General features: G+C 34.0%; 1 protein-coding gene across 1 annotated transcript in view; it reads left to right on the forward strand.

The window, feature by feature from the left end:
- Positions 1–5,064: 5,064 nt before the first annotated feature.
- Positions 5,065–26,125, forward strand: part of LOC110038234 (ornithine aminotransferase, mitochondrial) — a 33,689-nt gene continuing 12,628 nt past the window's right edge. Inside the window, exons 1-4 of the mRNA XM_020743003.1 lie at positions 5,065–5,441; positions 14,979–15,087; positions 15,330–15,560; positions 25,882–26,041. Coding sequence (XP_020598662.1) covers positions 5,293–5,441; positions 14,979–15,087; positions 15,330–15,560; positions 25,882–26,041 — 649 coding nt within the window. The 5' untranslated portion in view covers positions 5,065–5,292. The remainder of the gene's footprint in view (positions 5,442–14,978; positions 15,088–15,329; positions 15,561–25,881; positions 26,042–26,125) is intronic.

Genomic DNA, 26,125 nt, shown 5'->3' on the forward strand with positions numbered 1-26,125 from the left:
TTAAACAATATATATAGGTTCGTCTAACTTAGATGAAGCTATATGAACAAACCCTGAGTGATTTGGTTAAGAATCGAGTGAGATCTTAGGGTTTGATCACAGACGATTCTCGGTTCACCGTCTTATGAAGAAAACAAACTGATGTCGTCGGTTTCTATGTATTTGAAACGGACGACCGTGATGGGGTCGAACGACATAATCAGACGAAATGGGGAGCGAACTGCGAGACACCGTGATCGTCAGGTGGAAAGTGCATCCAATCACATAGTGTCGCACAACCATTTGACGACTCTGCGGTTCGAGTAAGCACTAATGTGGATAAGTCAAGATTTTTGAATTAATCAAATTTATAAAATGCCTAAAAATTTAAATATTCATAACTTTGAAAATAAAAATAAAAAAAATCAAATAAAAATACCTCTGAACTCAGTGAAAAAAGGGGAAAATAATGAAAAAATATAAAAAAATTAAATTATATTTAATTATTAATTAATTAAATACTTTAAAGAATATTTTAATTATTAAAAATTAAATATAAGCCCCAAAAATGTGAAAAATTTAGGATTCTTCCCTCTACCCTTGGGACACTCTTTGATTTTTCCAAAATCATTGGGCTTGCCTAACAACAAAATGATTAATTTTCTATCAAATTTGTAATTATTTTGAAAAATAATTATAAAAAATGTAAAAATTAACAATAAAAATGACAATTGAGTAGAAAATTTAGAATTGTGAAATTAACACCCCAAATAACAATTTCTACCCTTGAAAACCCTGAAATGAAAATTTAGGAAATTAGGGGTAAAATTATAAAATTAAAATTTTACACTTTGGTTCAAATTGCCCTAAAATTTAAACACTCAATCCAACCTTAGAGATCTAACCCAACAGGGTTCCTTAGGGTTTAACACTATGGTTGTCCCCCTAACAATGAAAACACCCTTAACGGTCAAGGGTTAGCCCAATTTGAACTTGGGCTTAGGCTAGGTCTAACCCAACTTAGACCTAGTCCAAATGTACTCACAATTGGACCCAATCAAATTGAGTTCAAGTCTTAGCCCTAGTCATATTTGACCTAGCTCATGTTAAACTTGGGTTTGATCTAGTTATAACCCAAATTAGACCTAAACCCTAAACCTTTCGGTCTAACCTAAATTTGACCTAAACTCAAAACCCTAGGTCTAACCTACATTAGACCTAACCCTAAATTTTAGGTCTAAACCACATTAGACTTAAACTAAAATAATTTTTAGGTCTGGACCAAATTAGACCTAAACCCTAACTTAAACAATATTAAATCCAGCCTTTAGGTCTAACCCACATTAGACCTAACTTAAACTCTAGGTTTAACTTACATTAGACCTAAACCTAAACTTTAGGTTTAACCCACATTAGACCTAACTTAAGTTCTAGGTCTAACTTACTTTAGACTAAACTTAAACACTAGGTCTAACCTACATTATAACTAACCCTAAATTTTTGGTCTAAACCACATTAGGCCTAAACCCTAAAGCCTTTAGGTCTAACCCAAATTAGAACTAACCACAACCCATAATTTCACTATGTCTAACTTAGCTTAGAATTAGTACAAATTTAAGCCCTACTAGGTCTAACCTACTTAGACCTAGTTAGAACCACCTTAGGTCTAACCCACATTAGACCTAGATATAAACCTTAGGTCTAACCAAACTTAAACGTAGCTTGAACCACCTTAGGTCTAACAGACATTAGACCTAAATATAAACTCTAGGTCTAACGTAACTTAGACCTAGCTTGAACCACCTTAGGTCTAACCCACATTAGACCTAGAAATAAACCGTAGGTCTAGCCTAACTTAGACCAAGCTTGAACCACTTAGATCTAATCCACATTAGAACTAAATATAAACCCTAGGTCTAACTCAACTTAGACCTAGCTTGAGCCACCTTAAATCTATTCCACATTAGACCTAAACATAAACCCTAGGTCTAATCTAACTTAGACCTAGCTTGAACCACCTTAGGTCTAACTTGCATTTGGCCTAACTTAAACCCTTGGTCTAACCTAACTTAGAACTTGCTCGAGCTACCTTCAGGTCTAACCCAAATTGGACTTAAATCTTATATGAAACCCCTTTGGTCTAAGCCACATTAAACGTAAAACATGAGCCGACCTTGGGTCTAAATTAACTTAGATATAAAACATGAATCAACCATTTGGGCCAAGGTATAAACCAACTTGAATGAAACGACATAAAATTCACCCTAAAATCCATTAAAACTTAAACTTGAACTCCAATACAACTTGGTTTGAGAAGTTACTTTGGACGAGGCAACCCATGACTGCTAACAAAATATCTTCCAGTCACTTGTGACTAATCAAACTACAAACCATGATGACTCAGGGACGAGAGAACCATGAAATCTTGATCGGGTCATCCAAAACAACAAAAATAAAACACAAAATGATAAAACAAAAAATTTAATTAGCTAAGAAGTCTTAAACAACCTAAATTTTGCAACCCCTAAAATCTGAAAAAGACATTAAAACTTAGATGAAACCCTAATGAACAAAGTCCATCGATTTCTACTTGAACCCCTGCCACATGAGTCCACAAAGATTTCCTGGAAGACCTAGCTCATGGTTGATGACAAGAATCTTTCTGTCGGAGTAGGTTTGACCACCTTTCAAACTAAGTAGATCAGGGAACTCGTCAACCTCGGGAGGACAAAAATCCATGGGCACCTTAATTGAGGTGTCCTAAATAAAAACAACAACCAATCAATTATTAATTAGCTAAGAAGTCTTAAACAACCTAAATTTTTCAACCCCTAAAATCTGAAAAAGACATTAAAACTTAGATGAAACCCTAACGAACAAAGTCCATCGATTTCTACTTGAACCCCACAAAGAATTCCTGGAAGACCTAGCTCATGGTTGATGACAATAATCTTTCTGTCGGAGTAGGTTTGACGACCTTTCAAACTAAGTAGATCAGGGAACTCGTCAAACTCGGGAGGAAAAAAATCCATGGGCACCTTAATCGAGGTGTCCTAAATAAAAACAACAACCAATCAATTAAATTAAAATATATTTTATGTTAACTTTGTTTTGTAGGGATGCTGAAGACAAAATACATACATCGCCATAGATTTACTTTGTATGTTATTAGAGTGTGCTAATTCTATTTTGCAGGGACAAACATTCAAAACCCATGACAAATGGAAGAATTTCGATTATTCCATTGACAACAAAACAAAACTCTAGAATAGTTTGGAATCTTGGCAGAATTCCTTGGAACCTTCAAGAATACACTACATTTATGATAAGACTTTGAAGCTCCTTCCTTTAAAACATTACATTTGAGCTTTTTGAGGATGAGTCACAACCTTAATCGGGAGTTTTTAAGCAATATTTAGACTTCTTAAGATGTAATTAACTATAAAACTTGCCATTATAAGAAGAAGCCCACCCCATAATAGGTACAATCATCTGAATCTCTAGTTATGGGTTTGCTATCGTCAAGTATTCTTCTTGAGTACACCTTCGAAGTGTCTTGAGTCGATATTACCTTGGATATACACTTTGGAGCTATCCATGCGAAGTCCACCACATGAAAGCTTCCTCACAAGTTTCTTTTGTTGTATGCCTTAGCCCTCAGATATCTTCTCTCTTCAAATCACCCACACGATCAGAGAGAGAGAGAGAGAGAGAGAGACTATACGACGGAAAATAAACTGGTGAATCTACTACAATGAGACGATGACGATAGTCGAGAACTAGATGGTTGGGCGATGAATCTACTACAATGACACGATGACGATAGTCGAGAACTAGATGGTTGGGCGATAAGTAAGTAATTAAATAACATTTTAATTCAACTTTAGAACAATATTTAGCAGCATTTGTTAGTTAGTAGTCAAGAAATAATGCTATTGAATGTTGAAGTTAATGGTCCCTTTCATAAGAAAATGAAATTAAATATTATCAGAGAGGTATTGCAGGTAAATTTAAAATATATTTATATGAAATAGAGATTTCTTTTTAAAATTTTCTTGGGATGAATGTAAATCCAAAAATAATATTAAAACTAATTGTTGAATTTATCTTGAGATGAATTCAATGCTATATATTTTTCAGCCAAGAAATTCTATTTTCCATACCAAAATTCATCATGATAGCTTGAGTAAAAATTTTCCTTTTTTAACATAAGGAGAGTAGGTTGTGAGCAGGAATCAGGAATGTAAATGTTTAAAAATAATACATGAATTAAGTAACCTTTATTATGAACATTTTATTTGTAAAATATAAAATTGAGAGTGCAATATAAAATTTATGAAGAAAAGCACGTGTTCTTTTTTTATTTTGGGGTTGTTTGATTTCATGTATTATGAGTGAACAATATAAGCAATGTAAATGTTATACATTTTAAGGTGTTTATTATTAAGTAATACAAATACAAAGTATTTTTTCCACAAAAGGCTCATTTCTTATTATTTTCAAATTTTCACGAACTGATTAAGTTCCAAAATAAATATTGCAGCATCAAAATCCAAAAGCCATCAAAATCCTATCACCTCATCCACTAACCATGCTAACCCTACCAACCCCATGACCCTACAACCTTATCCCTTATGACCCCCAAATCCACTATCAAGTTCATGACCCAAAAACACCACAACCTTGTCTATTGTTCGTGCCCATTCAAGCCCAACAATCCTATTCTCCTCATATACATCTTTCTCACTTCCATCACTCTGGCTCAACCTCATTAATTGTCCTCATGTTTGTCAACCCTAGGGCTAGCCATCCCCACAATTTTCATCCCACCATCCTTGCATAAGCCATCCCTAGAAGCCAATAAACCCAATTCATTGTTTTATGCCTATACTTGGCCCACATAATATTAATATATTTAAATGGTTGATATAATTAACAAAGCATAGACTTTAGATGTATTTTACAACCAACTAGCAATATATTATATTAATGTGCATGGTACATACATAGTACCTAAGTAATCTTTTGGGATAGTAAGAAGAAATTCCAAAATTGGACCCTTGCTTTAAATTTAAAATTCCCCATGCGTTTGAGCTTATCTCATAATCCGCGTTCTTTAATGATCCGTGCTGGACACACTCTCTTCGTCCCCCTCAACAAAGATCACCACGACACCAGTTAGAAGCCAACTGCAGTTGTCTGTTGTGATAGGCGAGCGCTTGAGGTTCCAAATCCCTGTTCTTTCGAGTCCAACTCGAATTCGATCATCTTCATTTCGCTTCTGCCAATAGAAGAATCATTCGTTCATATCCGATGGACATCGCCAGGAAGCCCATGCAATCTGTGTGGAGAACGGCCCTCCGACTCGCGCGGAGCAGGAGCATGAGTGCTGCTCCAGAGAAGATCGTTTCTTCTTCCTCCGAGGATCTTATCAGAATGGAACAGCAGCACAGTGCTCACAAGTACGCTGCCTTTTTTTTTATCTATTTTTGATCTGGGTTTGATTTTTGTTTCTGAGTAGATACCCTTTTTTTTTAAATTTATGTTGGGATTGTTTTTGGGGATTAAGATGATGACCGTTTTCATAGGCATCTTTTTTTTTGAATCAGGATGGAGATAGATGACAATTGTTTTTGATTTTTATTAGTCTGCTTAAGAATTTTGAATTCTGGACTTATGCTATTTCGTGCCATTGTTGAGTTGTGAAGTCTAATTTCAACCTTACGAAGAGAACGTATAATATTTTGCGAGTAGACCTTTATGATAAGTTTGCGGCATGGGTTGACGGAGCCCATCGTCAAATGTTGGGGGCAGAGGTAACGGGCATTCTAAGAATTTTTTTATAGGGTGGAGTTGACTTATGTTAAAAATTTGTGTTTTACTTCTCCGCAATCGATAATGAAACTTGCAGTGGGGAGAATATAATGTAGCCATTGTTTTTAATTGATCATATTTCTTGTTTCCTATTTTTTTCGCTCGCGCTTGCCTCGCGCTTGCTTGAATTTCATCTATTGCCTAATATCCTCATGTGCTAGCCTTTAGTATCCATTTCATAATTGTTTTTGTGCATTAATCTTAAAACACAACCCCTCTGATTTCTTCCTCCAAGATCTCTGTTCAACGCCTTTTGTGAGGTGAAAATTTGTCTCTAGAACTTTGTTTCCTTTCTAATTTTCTTTCTTCTCTAGGGTCCTATTTTGGGGACCTATCAATACGTCTTTAAACCTTAGAAGGATTGAAGATAAATTTGTCAATCGATAATCTTAAGGGAAATAAATTTTCAAAAAATTCATCATTCTTGGGTTCAATAATTGAGTTTGACCTTATAACATAAAGGATTGAAGATAAATTTGTCAATCCATAATCTTAAGGGAAATAAATTTTCAAAGAATTCATCAATCTTGGGTTCAATAATTGAGTTTGACCTTATAACATTAATCTTAAGCACAAAGGCTCTACAATATTTTTTCAGCATTTTGAATAATAAATAATCTAATCAACAACATTAACAACCATCATCTTACTAAGTTGGTCGGCTACATATATGAATCATTTTTCTTCATTATGGCCTATTAAGTGTCATATTTCCATTTAGTTATAATAATTTAAGATCATTTTCTTTACAACAAGCCCAAATTTTTTTAGGTCTAACTCTAGCTTTCTTAACAAAAGTTAAATCTAAAATATCTACTCTCCAAACAGGGCTATCAAATCCAAAATCTCAGCAATTATTTCTTTTTGAAATCAGATCTAAACCCTAACCCTTGTTACCACTACAGTACCATTATAGTACCTATGATCCTCTCTTCCCAGTCGTCACTCTCTCACCCGGCCACCGCTCTCTCTCTCTAGGTCGTGTCTCTCACTTCCAGCAAGCCACCGCATCAAGAACTTGTCTGTAAGTTGAATTAGCTCTTATAGGGGAGTGATACCCCACGAATCCCGAGGAAATGTTTGATATGAGGAGAATCTCAGCTTGATGATGAGATAGATCAAGATCAGGCCAAGAGAAGGAACGAATTAGTTGTGATGTGTGTTATCATACATGGATCCTTATAATTGAGGATGTTAGGAGATGAATATAGTGGGAGAGGTAAATAATTGGAGCTTCTGGAGAAGATAACTTCTGAAGTTCCGAAGATCTTGGTCGAGCTCATACATGAAGCTAGCGTCTCAACGGGAGCCACTACCTTAGCACGTGCTCCGGCACAGGTGAAGCTAGATCTCCCCCTTGTGGATTTGAAGCTTGATGGACTGACCATGTATCTGAATTAGTTGTGTCGGATCGAGGCTTCTCTAGTAAGGAAGGACTAGAGGGATATCTGACTTGGCTCAAGCCAAAGAGTGAGTGCTGAGTGGGATGAGTGAAGGGCCACACACGCCTTGCTTTACACTGTTTACTCAACTTGATGATTCCATCGATTGAATCATCAATAAATGACATTCAAAAGATGAGGGATATTTGCGTGAAGCTGAATTTATGTTGAAGTTGAGAACCACATGAGGGTGTTCCAAATTTAGCGTGAGATAGAGGTAATGATACAGAGTGATAGATCGATTTAGAAGTATTCCATAGATTTGGAACGGTTATGAGCAGATTTTGATCACTTCTCACTAATGTCGAGTTGTGGCGATCCACGATGCAAAAAGGGGGGATTTTTGCACAGATGAGGACAATGCAATTTCTGGATCATCTAAACCTGACTCCCTTTGATCAGAGGAGATCAGTCCTCCTAGCCCATACGAAGATCCCATCACTGGATGAGGACATTGCTGCGATGATAAATGAGGAAAGTCGCTTGAGGCAACACTCTGAGCTGAGTGGACTTTTAGGTATGTGATCAGCTTTGATTGCCTCGAGTTCAGGTATGACTGGTGTTTAAGGGTAAACTGACAAGTACTACAACTGTGGTGAATAGGGCTATCAAAAAAGCTCGATGTTCGCAAACAGTTTCTATTCGTCTCATCGGGGAGTTCGTATTCAATTCGTTCGATAAGCAAACAAGACAAACACAAACAATTTTTTTTCGTTCGGTTTATAAACGACCAAACACAAACAATCATTTGTTTGATCGTGTTCGAATCGTTAATTGTTCGAAATAAAAATAATTTAAAATAATTATATATATAAATTTATCATATTTTAAAAATAATTATATAGTCTAAAAATTTATTTTATTTTAAAAAATTAAATCCTATAAAGTATAATCTGACATTCAGGTTCGCCTCTTAGCTTATATTAAATTCTATAATTTCGTATTTATCTTTAGGTTCGTCTCTTAGCTTAAGTTTCCTTATATTTCTTTTAGATTTTTTTAGTTTCTTTGAGTGGAGTGAAACATAGTTTTTGGGAGTGAAATCTCGCATATTGCCTCTAGATCTTAATTTTTTATGAATGATAATTTTTTATGAATGAGATATAATATTATGGTTTTATTGTAAGCTGTGCTTCGACTATTTTACATTTGTGTTGTGATTCATACATGTTTAAGCATTGATTTCATATAGATTTAAATTTTTGAAAGATTTCAAACAATTCAAACAATCTAAACAAATTTGTAAGATTTTGAACAATTCATATAATTTGAATAATTCGAACATTTCAGACATTTCAAACATTTTCAAACAAATCAAACCAAACACGAACCGTAACTTCACGAACAATTTCAAACACGAGTCTATTTCAAACACACGTAATTTCAAACGAAGCGAACACAAACATGAGCTTTGTTCATTCGTGTTCGATTCGTTTACACCCCTAGTAGTGAAGTAGGCCATCTGAGCAAGGTTTGTCTTAGGCCACCAAATCAGAGAGATGGATGAACGTGGATAGTTTTGAGGCTGTAATCTTGGTCGTGTTGGTCGAAAAGGTGGAAGAGAGGGCTACCGGACAAATCTGATGATAGTAGAGGACGAGGGAGAGATAGGTGTGGTCTTTGCCAATGAGGATCACGAGTTTCTAAAAATGTTGAAGAGGAAGCATAAAGCAACTGGTTATGGGGTTGATGATGCATCTGTCTTGTCGTCATTAAGAGGTAACATTGATATTTATGTTCTCTTACAAATATACTTGTGTTGCCTATGTTGTTACCGTTATTTCTACCACAAGGTCACTAGAATGGATAGTATATTCTGATGCATCAAAACATGTGACAGGTACTGCTAGAAAGTTCTCTTCCTATACTCGCCTAGCAGATCCAAGGAGTATCCAGACAACATGTTGTTGATAAGAGTACAGTGAGGTGTACTGATTCTATGACTTTGTCCAATGTTTTGCATGTTCCTTTTCAGTTAACTTATTATCCATTAGTGTCATTATTCTCTAATTAAAATATATTATTTCATTTGTTATTTCTAAGGTGATCTTTCAAGAGAAAGAGATAGGCCAAACACGTGGGATTGAAACGTGGCATAATGTAGATGATGGACTCAGACTTGACATGCATGATAAAAAGTGATGGAGCAGTGGAGATCGGGGCGAATTATGGAGGATATGTTGTTGCTACATCACAGATGCATGAGATACTCTTATTTTAAATTACTGAGTTGATTGTATCTGTCTTTGTATGAAAAAGTAAATAAAAAAACTTATATGTGATGTTTTTGATTTGACAAGCTTACTAGAAGCTCTTATGTCAGTTATGGAATAATAGTTCGTATGTTTTTGATTTGATACATTTTGGTGTTTGGGAACCTTATTCTACGAGTTCGATGAATGATTATCAGAATTTTTGTGACTTTAATTGATTATATTTCTTGTGTTATTTGGTTGGATCTGATGAAAATAAAGGGTAATGTGTTTGCTTGCTTTAAAGATTTTCACAATGCAATTCAGACTCGATATAGTGCAGTAGTAAAGGTATTGAGGTCTGATAATGAGACAGAGTATACCAACAAGATATTTGGGGAATACTTATCAGCCCAAAGGATACAATATCAAATCATATGTCCATACACACTGACACAAAACATAGTAGCAGAGAGGAAGAATAAAAACCTTTTAGAGGTAGCCCGAAGCATAATGATCGCGATGAATGTCCCAAAGCATTTGAGTGGCCAAACATTTTTTACCGCTGTTTAATTAATCAACAAATGCTCTTGAGAGTATTGAATTGGAAGTCTCATTGTAAGAAGTTGAAAGGAGATAACAGTGAGATTCTTTCATTGAAAGTATCTGACTGTGTTTGTTTTGTGAATGACAGCAGACCATCCGTATAGAAGTTGGATTCCGAAGCTGTGACGTGTGTTTTCGTGGGTTATTCTGTTACGAAGAAGGGATATGTTTGTTGGAGCCTAATAGAGTGTGGCTGTTCGTGAGTATGGATATGTCCTTTTGAGAATTTGAATCGTACTACACCCTAGAGGTGACCTTACTCTTTGGTAACTCGCTAGATACAGAAGGTATGAGACGAGAGGGGGAGAGTAGAGATGCTGAGAGATTAATACATGTGGGAGCGATGCCTTATCCTATGATGTGGGATGAAGCTGTGAAGGTGTTGAAAAATGAGGAGATTGAACCTCGAGATGGTGAGATTCAGGCTCAAAGAGAGCTGAAGATGTATATAGGGAGGAGAAAATAAAATGAGGGAACAATGCCTGCAGTTCCATTCGTGTCAGCAAATCTCTTGTCCTAATCTATCTTAACTCTTGAGACACCTACACCATCCACCTCAGACTTAGATTACATAGGTGATATGATTGCTCATTCTTCTACTCACATGACTTTAAGAAGGTCCTCTTGCATAAATGCAGGACATCTGCTCGATCGTTTTAGTTTTGATTATGACATTGCTTAGTTTCTTTCATACTTTAACGTATTTTTAGACAATATCTCTATACGCAAGTGTCGGCGGGTACTTAAGTAGAATTCCAAGTGAAAAGTGGTCATGCATTGAAAGCTTGGGGCTCTCAATAAAAATCGAATATAGGAGATAGTGCCACTGCCAACAGGAAAAAGAGTTGTTGGGTGCATGCAGATCTTCATAGTGAAACAAAATCCAGAAGAAAAAGTGAAGCGTTACAATGTATGATTGGTGGTGAAACGCTACAATCAAACATATGAAATTGACTATGAAAAAATCTTTGCACCAGTAGCGAAGATGAATACAGTGAGGGCACTGGTTTCTTTGACAGTGATGGTGAGTGTATATTACACTAACTCAATGTGAAGAATGTGTTTCTTCATGGTGAGTTACTTAAGAAGATTTATATATAGATATCATCAGGATTCAACACAGGTCAGATAGTGGGCAAGGTGCGTAGACTCACGAAGTCACTTTATGGCTTGAAGCAATTTCCTTGAGCCTGGTTTGACAAGTTTGAAAATGCTATGGTGTGCATGGAATATCAACAGATCAATGTCGACCATGCATCGTTCTTTTAACAAAATAGAGGTCACACCAGTATGCTTGTTGTGTACGTTAATGATATGATTGTCACTGGTGATGATGAAACAAAGATTGCACAGTTAAAGGTAAGATTGGGCAAACAATTTAAGATGAGACCTTGGACCATATACTTCCTTGAGATTGAAGTGGCTTGTGGACCAGAGGGGATGGTCTTGTCTCGAAGGAAATATGTAATGGATCTCCTCATGGAAACATGCATGCTATGATCCAAGCATGCAGTATCTCCAATTGATCTGAAGGCCAAACTGAGTGCAAAGGCAGGAGAGTCATTTGATTGATCAGAAGGTCAAGCTGAGTGCAGAAGCAGGAGAGACAGCTGATCGTGAGAAGTAACAAAGATTGATGAGTTGTCTGATTTATTTGAGTCGTACTCGTCCTGACATCTCATTTGCAGTGAGCGTGGTGAGCAGCTATATGCATAACCCAATGAAGGGCCACATGGACGTTGTGTATCAGGTTCTAAGATACCTCAAGAGTGCACCAGGGATGGGGCTGATCTTCAGAAAGAATTGACATGCATGTATTGAGGGCTATTATGACTCTGATAGGGCGAGTTGTGATGATGACAGGAGGTCTTCATCTGGATATTGCATGTTTGTATGGTGCAACTTGGTCGCTTGGAAGAGTAAGAAATAGTCGGTTGTAGCGAGGTCAACAGCAGAGTTAGAGTACAGGACGGGCCATGGCCTTAGGAGTTGTCTGATGTGGCTGAGAGCCTTGTTGGTAGAGTTCAAGGTGGACCAAGGAGCACAAATGAAGTTCTGATGCGACAAGAAGTCAGCAATCAACATTGCCAACAACTCAGTGCAACATGATAGAACCAAACGTGTGGAGATTGATAGGTTCTTCAGTAAAGAAAAGCTGAATAACAGAATGCTGGAGCTAAGCCATGTAGCTACTAGAGAGCAAGTGATTGATTGCCTGATCAAAGGACATAGCTCATTAGATTTGTTTAGGTTTTGCGACAAGATTGGCTTAGTGGATATCTTTTGCCCATCTTGAGGGGGAGTGTTGAGATTTATATCTAGTTTAGGGTCCTATTGGTAAATAGGAAATATAGAAGAAATCTAGGGATTTATTTGTAAGAAAGTTGTAAGTCTCTATATAAGCTCAAGTCATTAATGAATAGAACAACTTTTTAGAGCAATTTTTTCTTTTGAAGACATTTTAGGAAGTAACCTATCACTAGTTTTGATAGAAATTTTATGGTAGGTACTTGGACGTGGCTTGCATTTTTTATGAAAATGAGTAACCATAAAAAGAAATTGTTAGGTTTTGAAAAGGATGGAATAGAATGCCAATGATAATCACATGAAGGATAAATCCAAATATGCTATATTCATTTATTACAGATTTAGATGACTATTTTAGTAACTATCAGAGATAAATACAAGGATTTGTAAATTTTTATATTAGATTTATTTATTGTATTATCTCCTTATAAGAAATTATTTCAACGTATAAGTCATGTGGTTGTAGTTATATTTTCATGATAAACAATTCAATGCACAAGATAATTGGTTGTGGCATTATGAAGTTGACGATACATAATTGTGTGATTATAGCATTAATAGTGCTCAAACATGCATTAGACATAATGAAAAATTTTGTGCATATAGGCATTCTCAGTGAAGCTAGATGCAAGTTCGTAGGAGATCTATTCTATGTTGCATGATGCAAATTCAAGAGAAGCTTCTTGAAGTTCATTGTTTATATTTGATCTCCGTTCCTCGGGGGATGTAGAAAAATGTTAAGCATCTTGGTTGCAAATTAGACTTTAGAACAAGTGAAGACATATGACGAGAGGAAAACAACTGAAGGTGATCAGGCTGATCGATTTCATTTTTGTGCATTCTATTCTAATGCAAGGTCAGACGCTTTTAATATTTAGTATGAGGAGATTATTGGTGGATTTATCTTTTTGTGTAAGGCCTGTGCTTCAGAAATTTCTCATGGGTGTTAAATTTCGGTATCACCTAGACATTGTTGAGGTTGTGTGGTGCTTAGTCTTTTGTGGTTTGAGTTCAAGATGCTTCATTTGGAAAGGATGCCCTAAGATATAAAATAAATTTACAAGTTATGAAGTCAGTCGGATGATTTATAAGAATTTACCAAAATAATTTTGGCAATAGGAGCACAGAATTGAAAATAGGTGATTTTATGATATACATAAATTATGCCTTCCTTTTTTGATAAAAAAGTTGTAAAATTTTGTTGAAAATTATCACTTTGGATAGCTTTGGATCAAAATTTAGATTTGATTGAGATTCAAAATTCACTAATTTATTTTCTATACAAAGGTGACTGAAAGGAGGATCAAATGTACATGAGTTGTGAAAATTTGCCCATAGCTTTAGTATTAGGAATTTAATTGGCTAATGAAAATCAAAGCCGCAGGCTCGGTGGGAAATAATGACCAAATGTTAGAAGAAGTGTAAGCAAGAAAGAGAGGGAAGAGAAAAAGTTGAGATTGAAGGAAAAGTTCGAGAGAAAAAGAGGAGAAATCCTATTTATATATTTATTTTATGATTATGGAAACTATCTTGTGCGGTGCAAGCATGTTCGTGCTAGTAGTAACATGACAGTTTCATATAAATTCATGGCAATACTATTTTAAGGAGCATTCAAGTAAACATCTATTAGTGCTATTTAAGTATTCCATTTTTTTCATCTTTGAACTCCTTTTTGTGGCTCTCTTGATTAGCTCGAGAATTTAGGGGCTTTTCTTTTGTTGTGAGATTATGTGCACTTTGGTTTGGGGAATGATATTTTCTCATGTGGTTATGCTCTTTTTATTTTTATATTGGAATTTTTTGTGTACTTGAGTTGTGAGATGAGATTCTCTATCCTCTCCCATGGGCAAAGGCTGTTGTTTTAACCTAACAATGTAAATCTTAGTATCTTCTTATGGTGGCTGATTATTCTCAATGTCTTCTTTATATTCATTTCTGGTTCGTGTTAATGCATAAAATCTTGGCCTTTTTATTACCTGGCCTTATTTATATAAATAGTTCATTCCCGTGGTGCTACATTAATTTTCCGTAGTTGCCTTATATCATCTCAAGACACTAGAGCATATATATACATATTTGTATGTCCATACTCATACAAACACAATGCATGCTCACACAAAGAGAGGAGTTTTTCTGTTCTCCATGGGTTTTTATCTGCATTTGTTTTTGGGGGATTTACATACATAGCACACAATTCTTATGTATTTACAGGGCTCACACTTAAACTTTCATATTTACATACATAACACTAAAATCTTTAATATCACAACAAAAATACCGCTATTACCACCTTTTAAAAATGAAATACACCTTTTCATGCATAGGTTTAAATCACCAAAGTTCTATATATGTACATATGAAAGGTTAGGTGTGAGATATGTAAATACATAAGAAATGTGTGCTTGGTATGTAAATTTCCCCTCTTGTTTTATTCATTATGGATTATCTGGCCTTTGGAATTTAGTTTCTAAAGGGGAATGGTATAGATGAAATTTATTAATTTGGTTCTACATTTTTCTGTTGGTCAGTACCAGGCCCTCATTTTTTCCTCCTGTTTCTTTCTGTGACTAATGTGCAGCTACCATCCAATTCCTATGGTATTTTCTCAAGCTAAGGGCACTTCTATATGGGATCCTGAAGGAAACAAATACATTGATTTTCTCTCAGCATACTCAGCTGTTAATCAGGTATTACTAGTCCAAAATGTTTTGTATTCTGCACTCCTCCAATCTTGCCATACCTTGGCTTTGTTGGCATTTATTTTCTATTACTATTGATTTCTAATTAATATGTTAAGTTGTTTCTTTTTAAATAATTGATTTCTAGTCTATCATTTGGATTTTAGCTTTCTTATGTTTAGTTCTCAGAATCTTCTTTGATTCAGTTTATTGATTTATCCTTTCCATCATCTATTTGGGGATTTTCTTAGGGGCATTGCCATCCGAAAGTTACGAAGGCCCTAGTGGAGCAGGCTCAAAGGCTAACTCTCAGTTCTAGGGCATTTTATAATGATAAATTTCCAATATTTGCGGAGTTCGTGACTAGTCTATTTGGATATGATATGGTGCTGCCTATGAATACAGGTGCTGAAGGTGTGGAAACTGCATTGAAGTTGGCACGGAAATGGGGTTATGATAAGAAAAAAATTCCGAAGGATGAGGTGAGGCAATTATTCAAAATGTGAGAATTGTTCCTGTAATTTTGTTTGCAATACAAGATAGTGAAAATTATATCTGTCATGCATCACCAATATGTACATTATATTAAGAATTCAAAAGAAATGGAATGATAATCCTTCATTTCGGATAATTATTGATGTCAAATTTTCTATTTTTTCAAAAGCATTTATAAAAGAACTCCAACAATTAAGAAATTTTTATTTTAGTAGGAGATTGAATTATTAAAACTGATAGATGCACCAATAGGGTATTCTTCATTGTGCATATTTATCAGCTTAACCTTGTATTCGAACAAGTCAGTGTCATCATCTCGGCCTAATAAAAAATTCTTGTGTTTGATGCCTCCTTTCAATCCTAAGTCTGGCATGCACATATCTTTTACTAAAACATCTGGCCATACAAACTTTAGCCTAATCTTTTTTTATTCCTTTCACATGAATTCTATCAAGCAGCCTTATTAGTAAATATTTTACCCTTCTAACTCAAGACCAAACCAGTTAAGTCTATTTTTCATATTTTATCTTCAATATTATTACTCATAAATGCCTCTATAGCATTATTATTTTTCACTCCATTTCTTTTAACTGTTACACATTTATCTTAGCATTTTTGTTATACAAAACTCAACTTGGTTCTCAATGATATTTTTGTCACTCAACTTATTGATTAATAATAGTTGGTAATTTTATTGTGGCTAATATAGTTTACATGCATGTCTTCTTTATTTTCTTTTATTATATAGTACTTATGAAACTTCTTATTTCTAGTCACACAAATTTTACTCTAAATATTATGTCATCATTTATCTCCCAATTCCTTGATAATAAATCAAAGGTGTACTTAAGTTTATAACATTTAGAATCACTTGTTATACTACTTTTAATTGATATGTTATGAACTGCTCCTGCTAAAATTAGATTTATGTATTTCATATTTTATTTTAGTGAGCTAAACCATTATCTTCTGAAAAAATTTCCATAATTCTAATTATTGATGCACTAAAAAAATTCTTTCTTCTTCAGAACCATATCATCAACAAATTAGCATTTTTTTGGGCCCCTCTTGTTAATAAATTATTTTTTGCGCCAGCATAAATCATACAAAAGGATATGAAAGATGTGTTCATTGTTCATGTGATCCTACTATGATTATAAACTTTTTAATCACTTTACAAGACTTTTATTGTTAGTGACTACATAATTGATGCAATTAATAACATTATTTATTTTTTGTAACACATCTTTCTGCTTATTGCCCACCAAATTATTTTTAATATTACAAAATCTTTATGCATTTCCAAGATCAAAATGAACTTTACGAAAATCTTTTCCAAGTACTATATATTTTTCATTAATTTTCTTGGAATAAAATTTGTTATATTTTTTTGACATGAAACAGATTGATTATCTAATATTAACATGTTTTGTTTGTTTTGCTTCTGTTATTTTCTCACATTGTTTTATTATAAATTTTTTACATTTGTTTCTGCACAATTATCGTGATATTTATTTTTTTTGCTTTTGCATGCTGGTATTAAACTATATTGTGTCGATCATTTGACTTTTTTTGTATTTATTTTGATTACTTTAATCACTAACCTTATTCCAACTATTTGGGATTGACTTTATTTTGATTATCATAATCATTTGACTGCTACATATAGTTTTAGGTTCACTTTGTGCTTTTTTTTTGCATAAGTTATCCTTGTTGTCTTCGTTCTTTTATGCAGTGCACCGTGCTCACCATTAACCTTCATTAGCAGTTATGTATGTTATAGTCTTGATCTCATACAATTAGGACATGTTTGGGTGTGTTTTATCTCTTTTTTCTTTTCGACCTTAGTATTGTTAGGATTTTAAAGTCTTGCAATATTTTGGTGTTTGAGTAGTTTGGGCCATTCATTGTATTTAGGCCATGTCATGCATCATTTCATGTATCATATGTTTGCGAGCTTGAGCTTAAGCCAATCTAACTACTCCAGCCATTTACCTAGCCCACATTGCTCTATTTTGACCCTGACCACCAAAATTGATCTCTACATCACCATTTTGGTAGACAATTTTTTTCTTGTCATTCTCATCACCATGAACCACACCAAACACTCTATGTAGACTACTTGGAAATCGTAAGGGATGTTGCAAAACTCCCACCATCACTCCATTTTCCATGCAAAAAATGTGTATCCTCTCCTCTTACTTTTCTTGGTTTGGTTCTTGTTCAATCTTTATCTATATCACTTTGTGTGGAAGGAAAAGGATGATGAATGTTCAGTGAATTTGCTTTGATTACTTTTTACACTTAGGTCTGTAGTTCACCTCTAAGTGAGAGAGTACTTAAGAGTGTAGTTAGTGTGGCCTTCGAAAAAGGATTGTCATGATAGGAGGATTTAATCCAGGATGAAAAGTTGCTCGTAGATAACAATCTTTGGTCATCATAAGTTATTGTCCGACATCTAGGCTTTTGTTGAACTTCTTTTCTTGGTGTTTCATTTTTATTGCTTCTCGTTTTATAAGCTTGCAAATATCATTTTAGAGCTCAATTTATCACACAAAATACCGAAATATTTTTTTTTGGATTCAACCATTAGCTCTAACCCACGTACAACCAGTCTTACTGTTAGTAAGTTTGGTTTGATCAATTTATGTAGTTCTATTTAAGCATTTATTCACATTGTATTTTTAGTGTCTTACATCACTTTCTTTTTAAATTTTGATTAATTCAATACACATTTCTTGTTGGCATGTATCTTCACCTAATTTTATGAGTTTTATACAGGATTTTTCCCATATAATAAATTCTCAATCTATCTTTTCAAATCTTATTACTGTTGGCATGCGGGAAATTGTTTTTGGGAAGTTTTAATTCATAAATATATCAAATCTTTTGATATGAGGATCCAATTTAGGAATAGAATAATTCCTTTGATATGATTATCCAATTCAGGAATAGAATAAATCTCTTAATATGAGGATCTAACTGGGGAAGAGAATATTTTAGTTCTTATTATTTCTTTATATTTCTAGTTTCTATATATATTCATTGTACAATATATATAAATTAGTTAGAGTGCTTATTGAAAGAGAGACCAAAATTTCATTCCACTTTTTTCGTAATGGTATCAAAGACCTATGTTTCACGCCTCTGGGAATTTTTAGGCCTTCATTGTTGACTTAATTTGGATTTTATTTCGATGTTCTTTTCTCTCTTTTTCATGTTGAGAAATTCTTCACAACTGTTATTTTTTTTTACGATGTCTGAGATTTTTGAAACAAACATCCCTTTTCAATCTGACGAAGGAGTACAATAAACCCATGTTCTTCTTGGTGAGTTGCAAAATCTACATAAGTCTTCTACACTCAATGGGCAAAATTGCTTAAAATTATCTCTTGTTGGCCATACTTATCTAAAAGGCAAAGGAAAAATTTGGCATCTTCTCATAAGACCGAAACGGGATGATCCGAATTTCGATACCTGAGATGAAGATGGCTCCATGATTATGACTTGTTTATGGAGTTCAATGATGCCAAAAATTAGTGATATACGTATGTTTTTCACATCTATAAAATATATTTGGGATGCCCTTCACCAAATATACTTGAAGGCTAAAGATGTTGCCAGTCTGTATGAAGTCAAAATAAAGACTTTTGCTGTGAAATAGGGCAATAAAACAGTACTAGAATATGCGAATATGCTACAAAATCTTTGACAAAACCTCAACCATTATAGGGGTTTTGAGACAAAGTGCCCTGAGGATATCACTATCTTGAAGAAATATATTGAGAAAGATCGAATGTATGATTTTTTTGGTTGGCTTAAATGCAAAATTTGATCAGGCCTAGTTTCAAATTCTTGTTGAGGAAGATCCCCTTTCACTCAATGTGGTTATCGCTTTAATTTGGATTGAGGAGAGTCGAAAATGCATTATGCTTAAACTGGTGACAAGTGAAGGATCTGTCATGGTTGCATATTATGAGATCAACAAAAATAAAGTAAATGGGCGTCCCAAAATGACCATCGAGATAATCTTTGGTGCAGATACTGTAAGAAGCAGAGATATATTAAGGATCTTTTTTTAAAGTTGCACGGGAAATCTACTACTTCAAACCAAGAATGGGGTTAGCGAGGTGATAAAAAAGTTCAACAACAAACTCATCAATTATCCACCACAAGACCTACTTTACAAAATCAGTCCCACAGACTACTGTAGAGGCTACACCAAGGAAACTTAATCAGAGGAAGATTGAGAAGCTTTGAAATTTGTTAGGATCATTAGAGTAACCAAGTGGCTCTTATTCATTGGCATAATTTGGTAAGTCCCTCTCTTATGTATTACATGCCTTGAACTAGTTTATGCAAGGCTCGTATGTCATTGATTCTGGAGCCACAGATCACATGACACTTTTCTCAGTCCATTTTACAACATATTCATCTTGTCCTAGCAATAGGAAAATTGTTGTTGTTGATGGTTTTGTTACTTCAGTGGCAGGTGTTTGTTACATTTAGTTGAGTTCGTCCTTATTATTAAAAGATGTGCTTCATATTCCTAAATTGTCCACACTAGTCTTTTATCTATTCACAAACTAACTCATCATATGAACTGTAATTTGTTGTTTTAATCCATGTTACTATGTATTTCGGGATCATGATTCAAGGTCGAGTATTCGAATTGCTAATGAAAAGGGTAGCCTTTACTATCTCGATACATCAACCACATACCTACTATTAAGTATGTTTTTTTTTCAAAGTTATGTTGTTTTGTTTCAAATAAAGATATGACGTTAGTACATTCGTTTGGCCATCGTTCATTTACTTTTTTAAAGACAATGTTCCCTTTTTTGTTTAAGGAAATTAATATTAAGGATTTTCATTGTGATGTATGTGAATTTGCAAAATATAAAAGTGTTTCTTTTCCAATTAGTGATGATAGAAGTTCGTTCCCTTTTTATTTGATTCACGCTGATATATGGGGTTCCTCTAGATATCCCAATGTTTTAAGGGCTCGATGGTTTGTTTCTTCCACTAAAAATTGAGCTAGAGTCTTTGTGAATTTTCCTTCTTAAACATAAGTTCAATGTGATCATTATCCTTCCAAACTTCCTTGCCATGATATATTATCAATTTTGTGTCAAAATAAAAAAGATCCAATATGATAAAGCTATAAATTATTTTAACCAATTTCTTTCGTCATATTTTTTAGAAATTGTTCATGAGTCATCTTGCATAGATACTTCTCAACAGAATGAGGAAAAATGATCACGTACTTTGCACAATTTACTCATCCAAAATTGGGTTCCAAAATCATATCGGGAGGAAGCTCTCCTTACTGCAACCCACATTATCAACCGATTGCTCTCTAAAGTATTAGGTAATCAAACCCCTATGCAACTCCTCTCTCAATTTTGTCCTAATATTCAAACACAAATAACTTTACTTCTCTAATCGTTGGTTGTCTGTCTTTTGTTCTTGTGTATAATCATAACAAACCTGAATTATCATTTGTGTTTGCGGGTATTCTCCAACACACAAAGACTATACATGTTATCACCCACCTCATAAAAATTGTACATTTGTATTAATGCCACGTTTGAAGGAGGTCAATTTTTTTTCTCTCAAACTTACCTGAAGGGGCTGGGGAGTTTAGTCTTATTTCGGAAGATGAGACAAAATTTTCTCTCACCTACTCTTTCTTGACCTACCCGCATTACAACCTTACTTTTCACGGGAGTCCAAATCACTTTCACAAGAGTCACACCGAGAACCCTAATTGTCTCCACAAGAATCAAACCCTGAAATAGTTGAAATAATCCCTTCCAATGACAAGTTTGACTCTATGAGGTATACACGGGTGTATTCAAGAATGAGAGGTACTGGAACCTAATCTTGTGAAAGTCCAAAACTCAAGTCTTAATCCTTAAAATAAGATATGCATAAATCCAATTTCCTCACCTATTCCAGTTGGTTACGACTTACCTATTGCCTAAAGAAAAGGACAAGAAAATGCACCAAACATTCAAGATATTTATTAGCCGAATCAATGTCTTTTCACTGATTTTCTCAATATCACAAAAGTTTCTTAGTCAACTTAAACCCCATTCCAATTCAAAATACCTTGTCTGAGGCATTATTTGATGAGAATTGGAGAGAGGCTATGAGAATAGAAATAAAGCACTTAAGAAGAATATAACATAGGAAATTGTAGTGCTACTGATACACCTAAAATATATAGTATTTTTATACATATTTTTATACCTATTTTTGAGATATTGCGCTTTAATGAAATGTATTTATGTGTTTTTCTTTCGGGTATAATCAAATGGATGAAAAATGCTAAAAGGAGTGAAAAATGGTCATATTTGAAGCAAAAATGAAGAAAGATGAAAAAATAAACTAGGAAGCCTAATCACCCAAGACTGACGCCTAAGCGCCAGAGGTCTCGCGCCTAAGCGCTAGGTTAAGTGTCAGAAGTATTTATGTGATGAATTACTTAATTTGAACGAATTTTTGAAGAGCTGTTTGAAAAAAATCTTGATAAAAATGTGAAAAATAGCCCATGGACATAAAAATTCATTCAATTGGCTTTTGAGGAGGCAACTTCTAGAAGATTCATTGAATAGATACACCTTTTTGAAGAGACGCAAAGACATCCCTTGGATTTTTATAAGAAAAGACTTAGATTTTTCAAGAGAAGAGGTCAGCCACCCATCAAATTTACAACCATCGTTCGCTGGCCACTTTCTTTTTAAGTGTTTAGTTTGTATTGTGAGTGAAGGAAGAGAATTGAAAGGAATTTCAAAACATTTATTGGAGAGGATTTGAGATAAATGTTTATCTTTGTGACTACACTTAGTTTTAATTTAGATTTCTTGTTTGTGTGCATGATTTCTACTTTTAAATTCATATGTGGTTGTGTTTTCTCCATGGATTCTGAGTAGTTTTCTTTATTTTTTTCCTTAAAATGATAAGTGATTAAGTGTTGAGAGGAAGTTGTGTGAAGTATTAGGCTTCAATGTTGGAAGAAGCTGGGGAGATTTGATGATTTGAAATCTTGCACTTCATTTACTTCTTGATTTGACCAATTAAAATATTAATACTTGTTGTTAGAACATGTAAAATGCGAGATGATATTGTTTCAGTCAACAAATGATTTATAATCACATATTGATTTCATGGATGAGAATATAGTTCATGGGGTTGAGTGCAAATAAGTAAGGAAATAAACTTTTCAATGGTGTAGAATTGGAGGACTTTAGAGTGACAGACTAAAGACTCCAATTTGATTTATAGTTTTAGGTTTTGATACGAGATGTTAGCCCCAAGTGAAGAGAGAAGATAGAACTCTAGAGTGAGAGCTAGTATCTTCCCTGCCTAATCGGTCTTCCAGACTATTTAAACTATAGATTAGTCAATGTTCTTTATAGCATCTCTAGTGAGGGTAAATAATATTATTGCTCCTATTTGACACAATACATTTATAATACTTTCACAACAGAATTTCTCTACTTACTACTGATTCATGATAAGGAAAAAAAATATTTTACTTATATTGATTTCATCTTGCAAGTATTTAGTTAAGTTTATTAGTTGTTTACTTTATTTTTCATAAACAAAAAATTACAAAAAGAATCGAATTTGCATTCCTATTTTAGTATCTTAAGTTTAATTAGCTAAGTAGATTTTTGTCATCTAAAATTTTTAAATTTCTAAAAAGCATATAGCATTTTCTCTGAGGGTTCGATAATCAAAAAGTTTTATATTATTTGATAATGATACGTATACTTGCGTAGTATCCCATATTTAAATATTATAATTGTATTCTTATTTAGTTCATAGTGAAAAACTTGCCTAGCTTTGGATCAAGTTTTTGACTTTGTTGCAAATTAATAATAATTATTAAGGAAATTAAACATATAATCACATACATTACATTTTACATCTATATAACATTTTACATCTATATATAGAAAGTCGGGATCAGCTACCACAAAAAAAAGGTGGAATGCAAATTGGTGCTTGCTATGAAATTCAAGCAAGGTTGGTTGCTAAAGGCTACACACAAACATATAGAGTGGACTATCGAGAGACATTTAAACCAATGGAAAAAATGAATACAAGAACTGTTCTATTATCCTTGGCCATAAATTTCAATTGGGATTTATAATAATTTGATGTAAAGAATACCTTTCTTCATGGTGATTTAGAGGAAGAGATATATATATGGATATTTCACCGGGCTTTGGAGGAGAGATAAAAGGGAACAAGGCTTGTAAAATGAAAAAGACATTATATGGACTCGAGCAGTCTCCAAGAACTTCATTTGACAGGTTTACAAAAGTGATGCCTACTACTTGGTATAAGCAAAGTCAAGATGAACATAGATCATTCTTCAAACACGAGTTTAGGGGGAGTTATTGCTCTTCTAGTATATGTTGATGACATAATCGTTGCTGGGAATGATGAGAAAGAAAAGGAAGCCTAAAAAATTGCTTGGCAAATGAATTTGAAATCAATGATTTGGGAAGTCTGAAATACTTTCATGGAAGAGAAGTAACTCTTTCTCGACAAAATTTCTTCATTTCCTAACAGAAGTATGTGGTTGACCTCTTGAAGGAAACTGATAAATTGGCATGTAAACCTATTTCAACTCTGATTGATCCCAATCACAAACTTGAAGAGGCGAATAATGACAAGGCTGGGTAAAGAACTATTCCGGAAATTGGTTATAAATGTAATATATTTGGCACACACTCGGCCCGACATTGCCTAAATTGTGAGTGTAGTAAGTCAATTCATGCACAACCCTAAAGAAAGTTACCTACAGGTTGCAAACCAGATACTTCACTAGCTAAAAGCTAATCCAGGAAAAAGAATTTTATTCAAGAAAGGTGAGAAGCTAATTCTTGAAGCTTACACGGATGCAGACTTTGCAAGATATTTGATTGATAGACGTTCCACAATAGGTTATTGCACGTTCTTAAGTGATAATATGGTCAGGTGGTACTTCAGGGCTATCGCTCAAGGTGTGTGTGAGATACTGTGGTTGAAGATCATCCATGAAGATCATAAGATAAAATGGGAGAAACCTATGAGAGTATACTGTGACAATAAGTCCACAATATTGCTCATAATCTGATACAACATGATAAGACAACACATTGAGATTGATAGGCACTTTATAATGGAGAAGTTGGAAAAAAAAATTGATATGTACTCCTTATGTGCCTTTGAAGGAATAACTTGTGGATGTGTTTACAAAGAATTTAATATTCATGACTTCTCAATAATTATATCCAAGCTGGGAATGGATGATATCTATTCACCAGTTTGAGGGGAGGGGGGGAACTATTTTAGGGAAGTTTTAAGTTAGAAAAATTTAAATTTTGGAAAGTTTTAATTCGGGAATGTATTAAGTCCCTTGATATGAGGATTCAATTTAGGAATAGAATAATTCCCCTTGAAATGGGTGTCCAATTTAAGAATAGAATGAATCCCTACATATGAGAATATAATTTAGGAAGATAATATTTTATTTTTATCATTTCTTTTTTCCCGGTTTGTATATATATTCATTATACAATGTATATAAATTGGTTAGAGTGCTTAATGAAAGGGTGCCCAAAATCTCATTCCATATTTTTTTTATTTACTTATTATGCCAACTTTTTCATTTACCATTGTGAAGTTTATTGTGATTTTTTATTGCTTAACACTTAGATCTATAAGCATATTTGATATAATTTTATTTTACAAAATTTATCAAGTTTTTATGTTATTCTCTTATTTCATAAGATTCTTAATGCACTTTTCTATTTGTAATAATTAACTTTAGAACTTGTCTTTTGTCAATATCATAATTTTTTTTTTATATAGTATCCAGGGAACTTTAATCAATCATACCTATTTATCACTGATTTTCTAGTAATATTGAAGTTTAAATAGTAATTTCACGAATGTATGCTTTATATGATAGAATTCTTTGTTTGAGAATGGAAAGATTCTTTGTTTGAGAATGGGAAAATTCTTTGGCTAGTAAAATGTCTTCAATGGCCTCACTGCTGGCTTGCATTCATAATTTAAGTAAATTGTTGTTGATCCTATTGCTGTATTTAAAGGAATTACTAATGATTCTGTTGTTTGATGAACATTGGATGAGGATTATCTGTCAGTATGTTTTAACAGCTACCATTGAAGTTCTTAAATATTGTTCTCACGTACTAGCATAAGACTATTTGGAGCTCGAAGATAAATTTAAAACTTTGTTTTGATTTTGGGTTACTCTGTTTTGATCTTGGGTTACTCGTGCAGGCTATTGTAGTCTCTTGTTGTGGATGCTTTCATGGTCGGACATTGGGTGCAATATCAATGAGCTGTGACAATGATGCAACTCGTGGTTTTGGTCCCTTGGTTCCTGGTCAGCTCAAGGTTGATTTTGGTAATGCCAATGCTCTAGAGAAAGCATTTAAAGGTTTGTGATGTGAATTATTTATTGTCTTAAGCTAAATCCTTGTATAACTTTACCCTGTGACTTCCATAATTTTTTAAATATCAT

This window comes from Phalaenopsis equestris, unplaced genomic scaffold, assembly GCF_001263595.1.
Source record: "Phalaenopsis equestris unplaced genomic scaffold, ASM126359v1 Scaffold232291, whole genome shotgun sequence".
Lineage (NCBI taxonomy): Eukaryota > Viridiplantae > Streptophyta > Magnoliopsida > Asparagales > Orchidaceae > Phalaenopsis > Phalaenopsis equestris.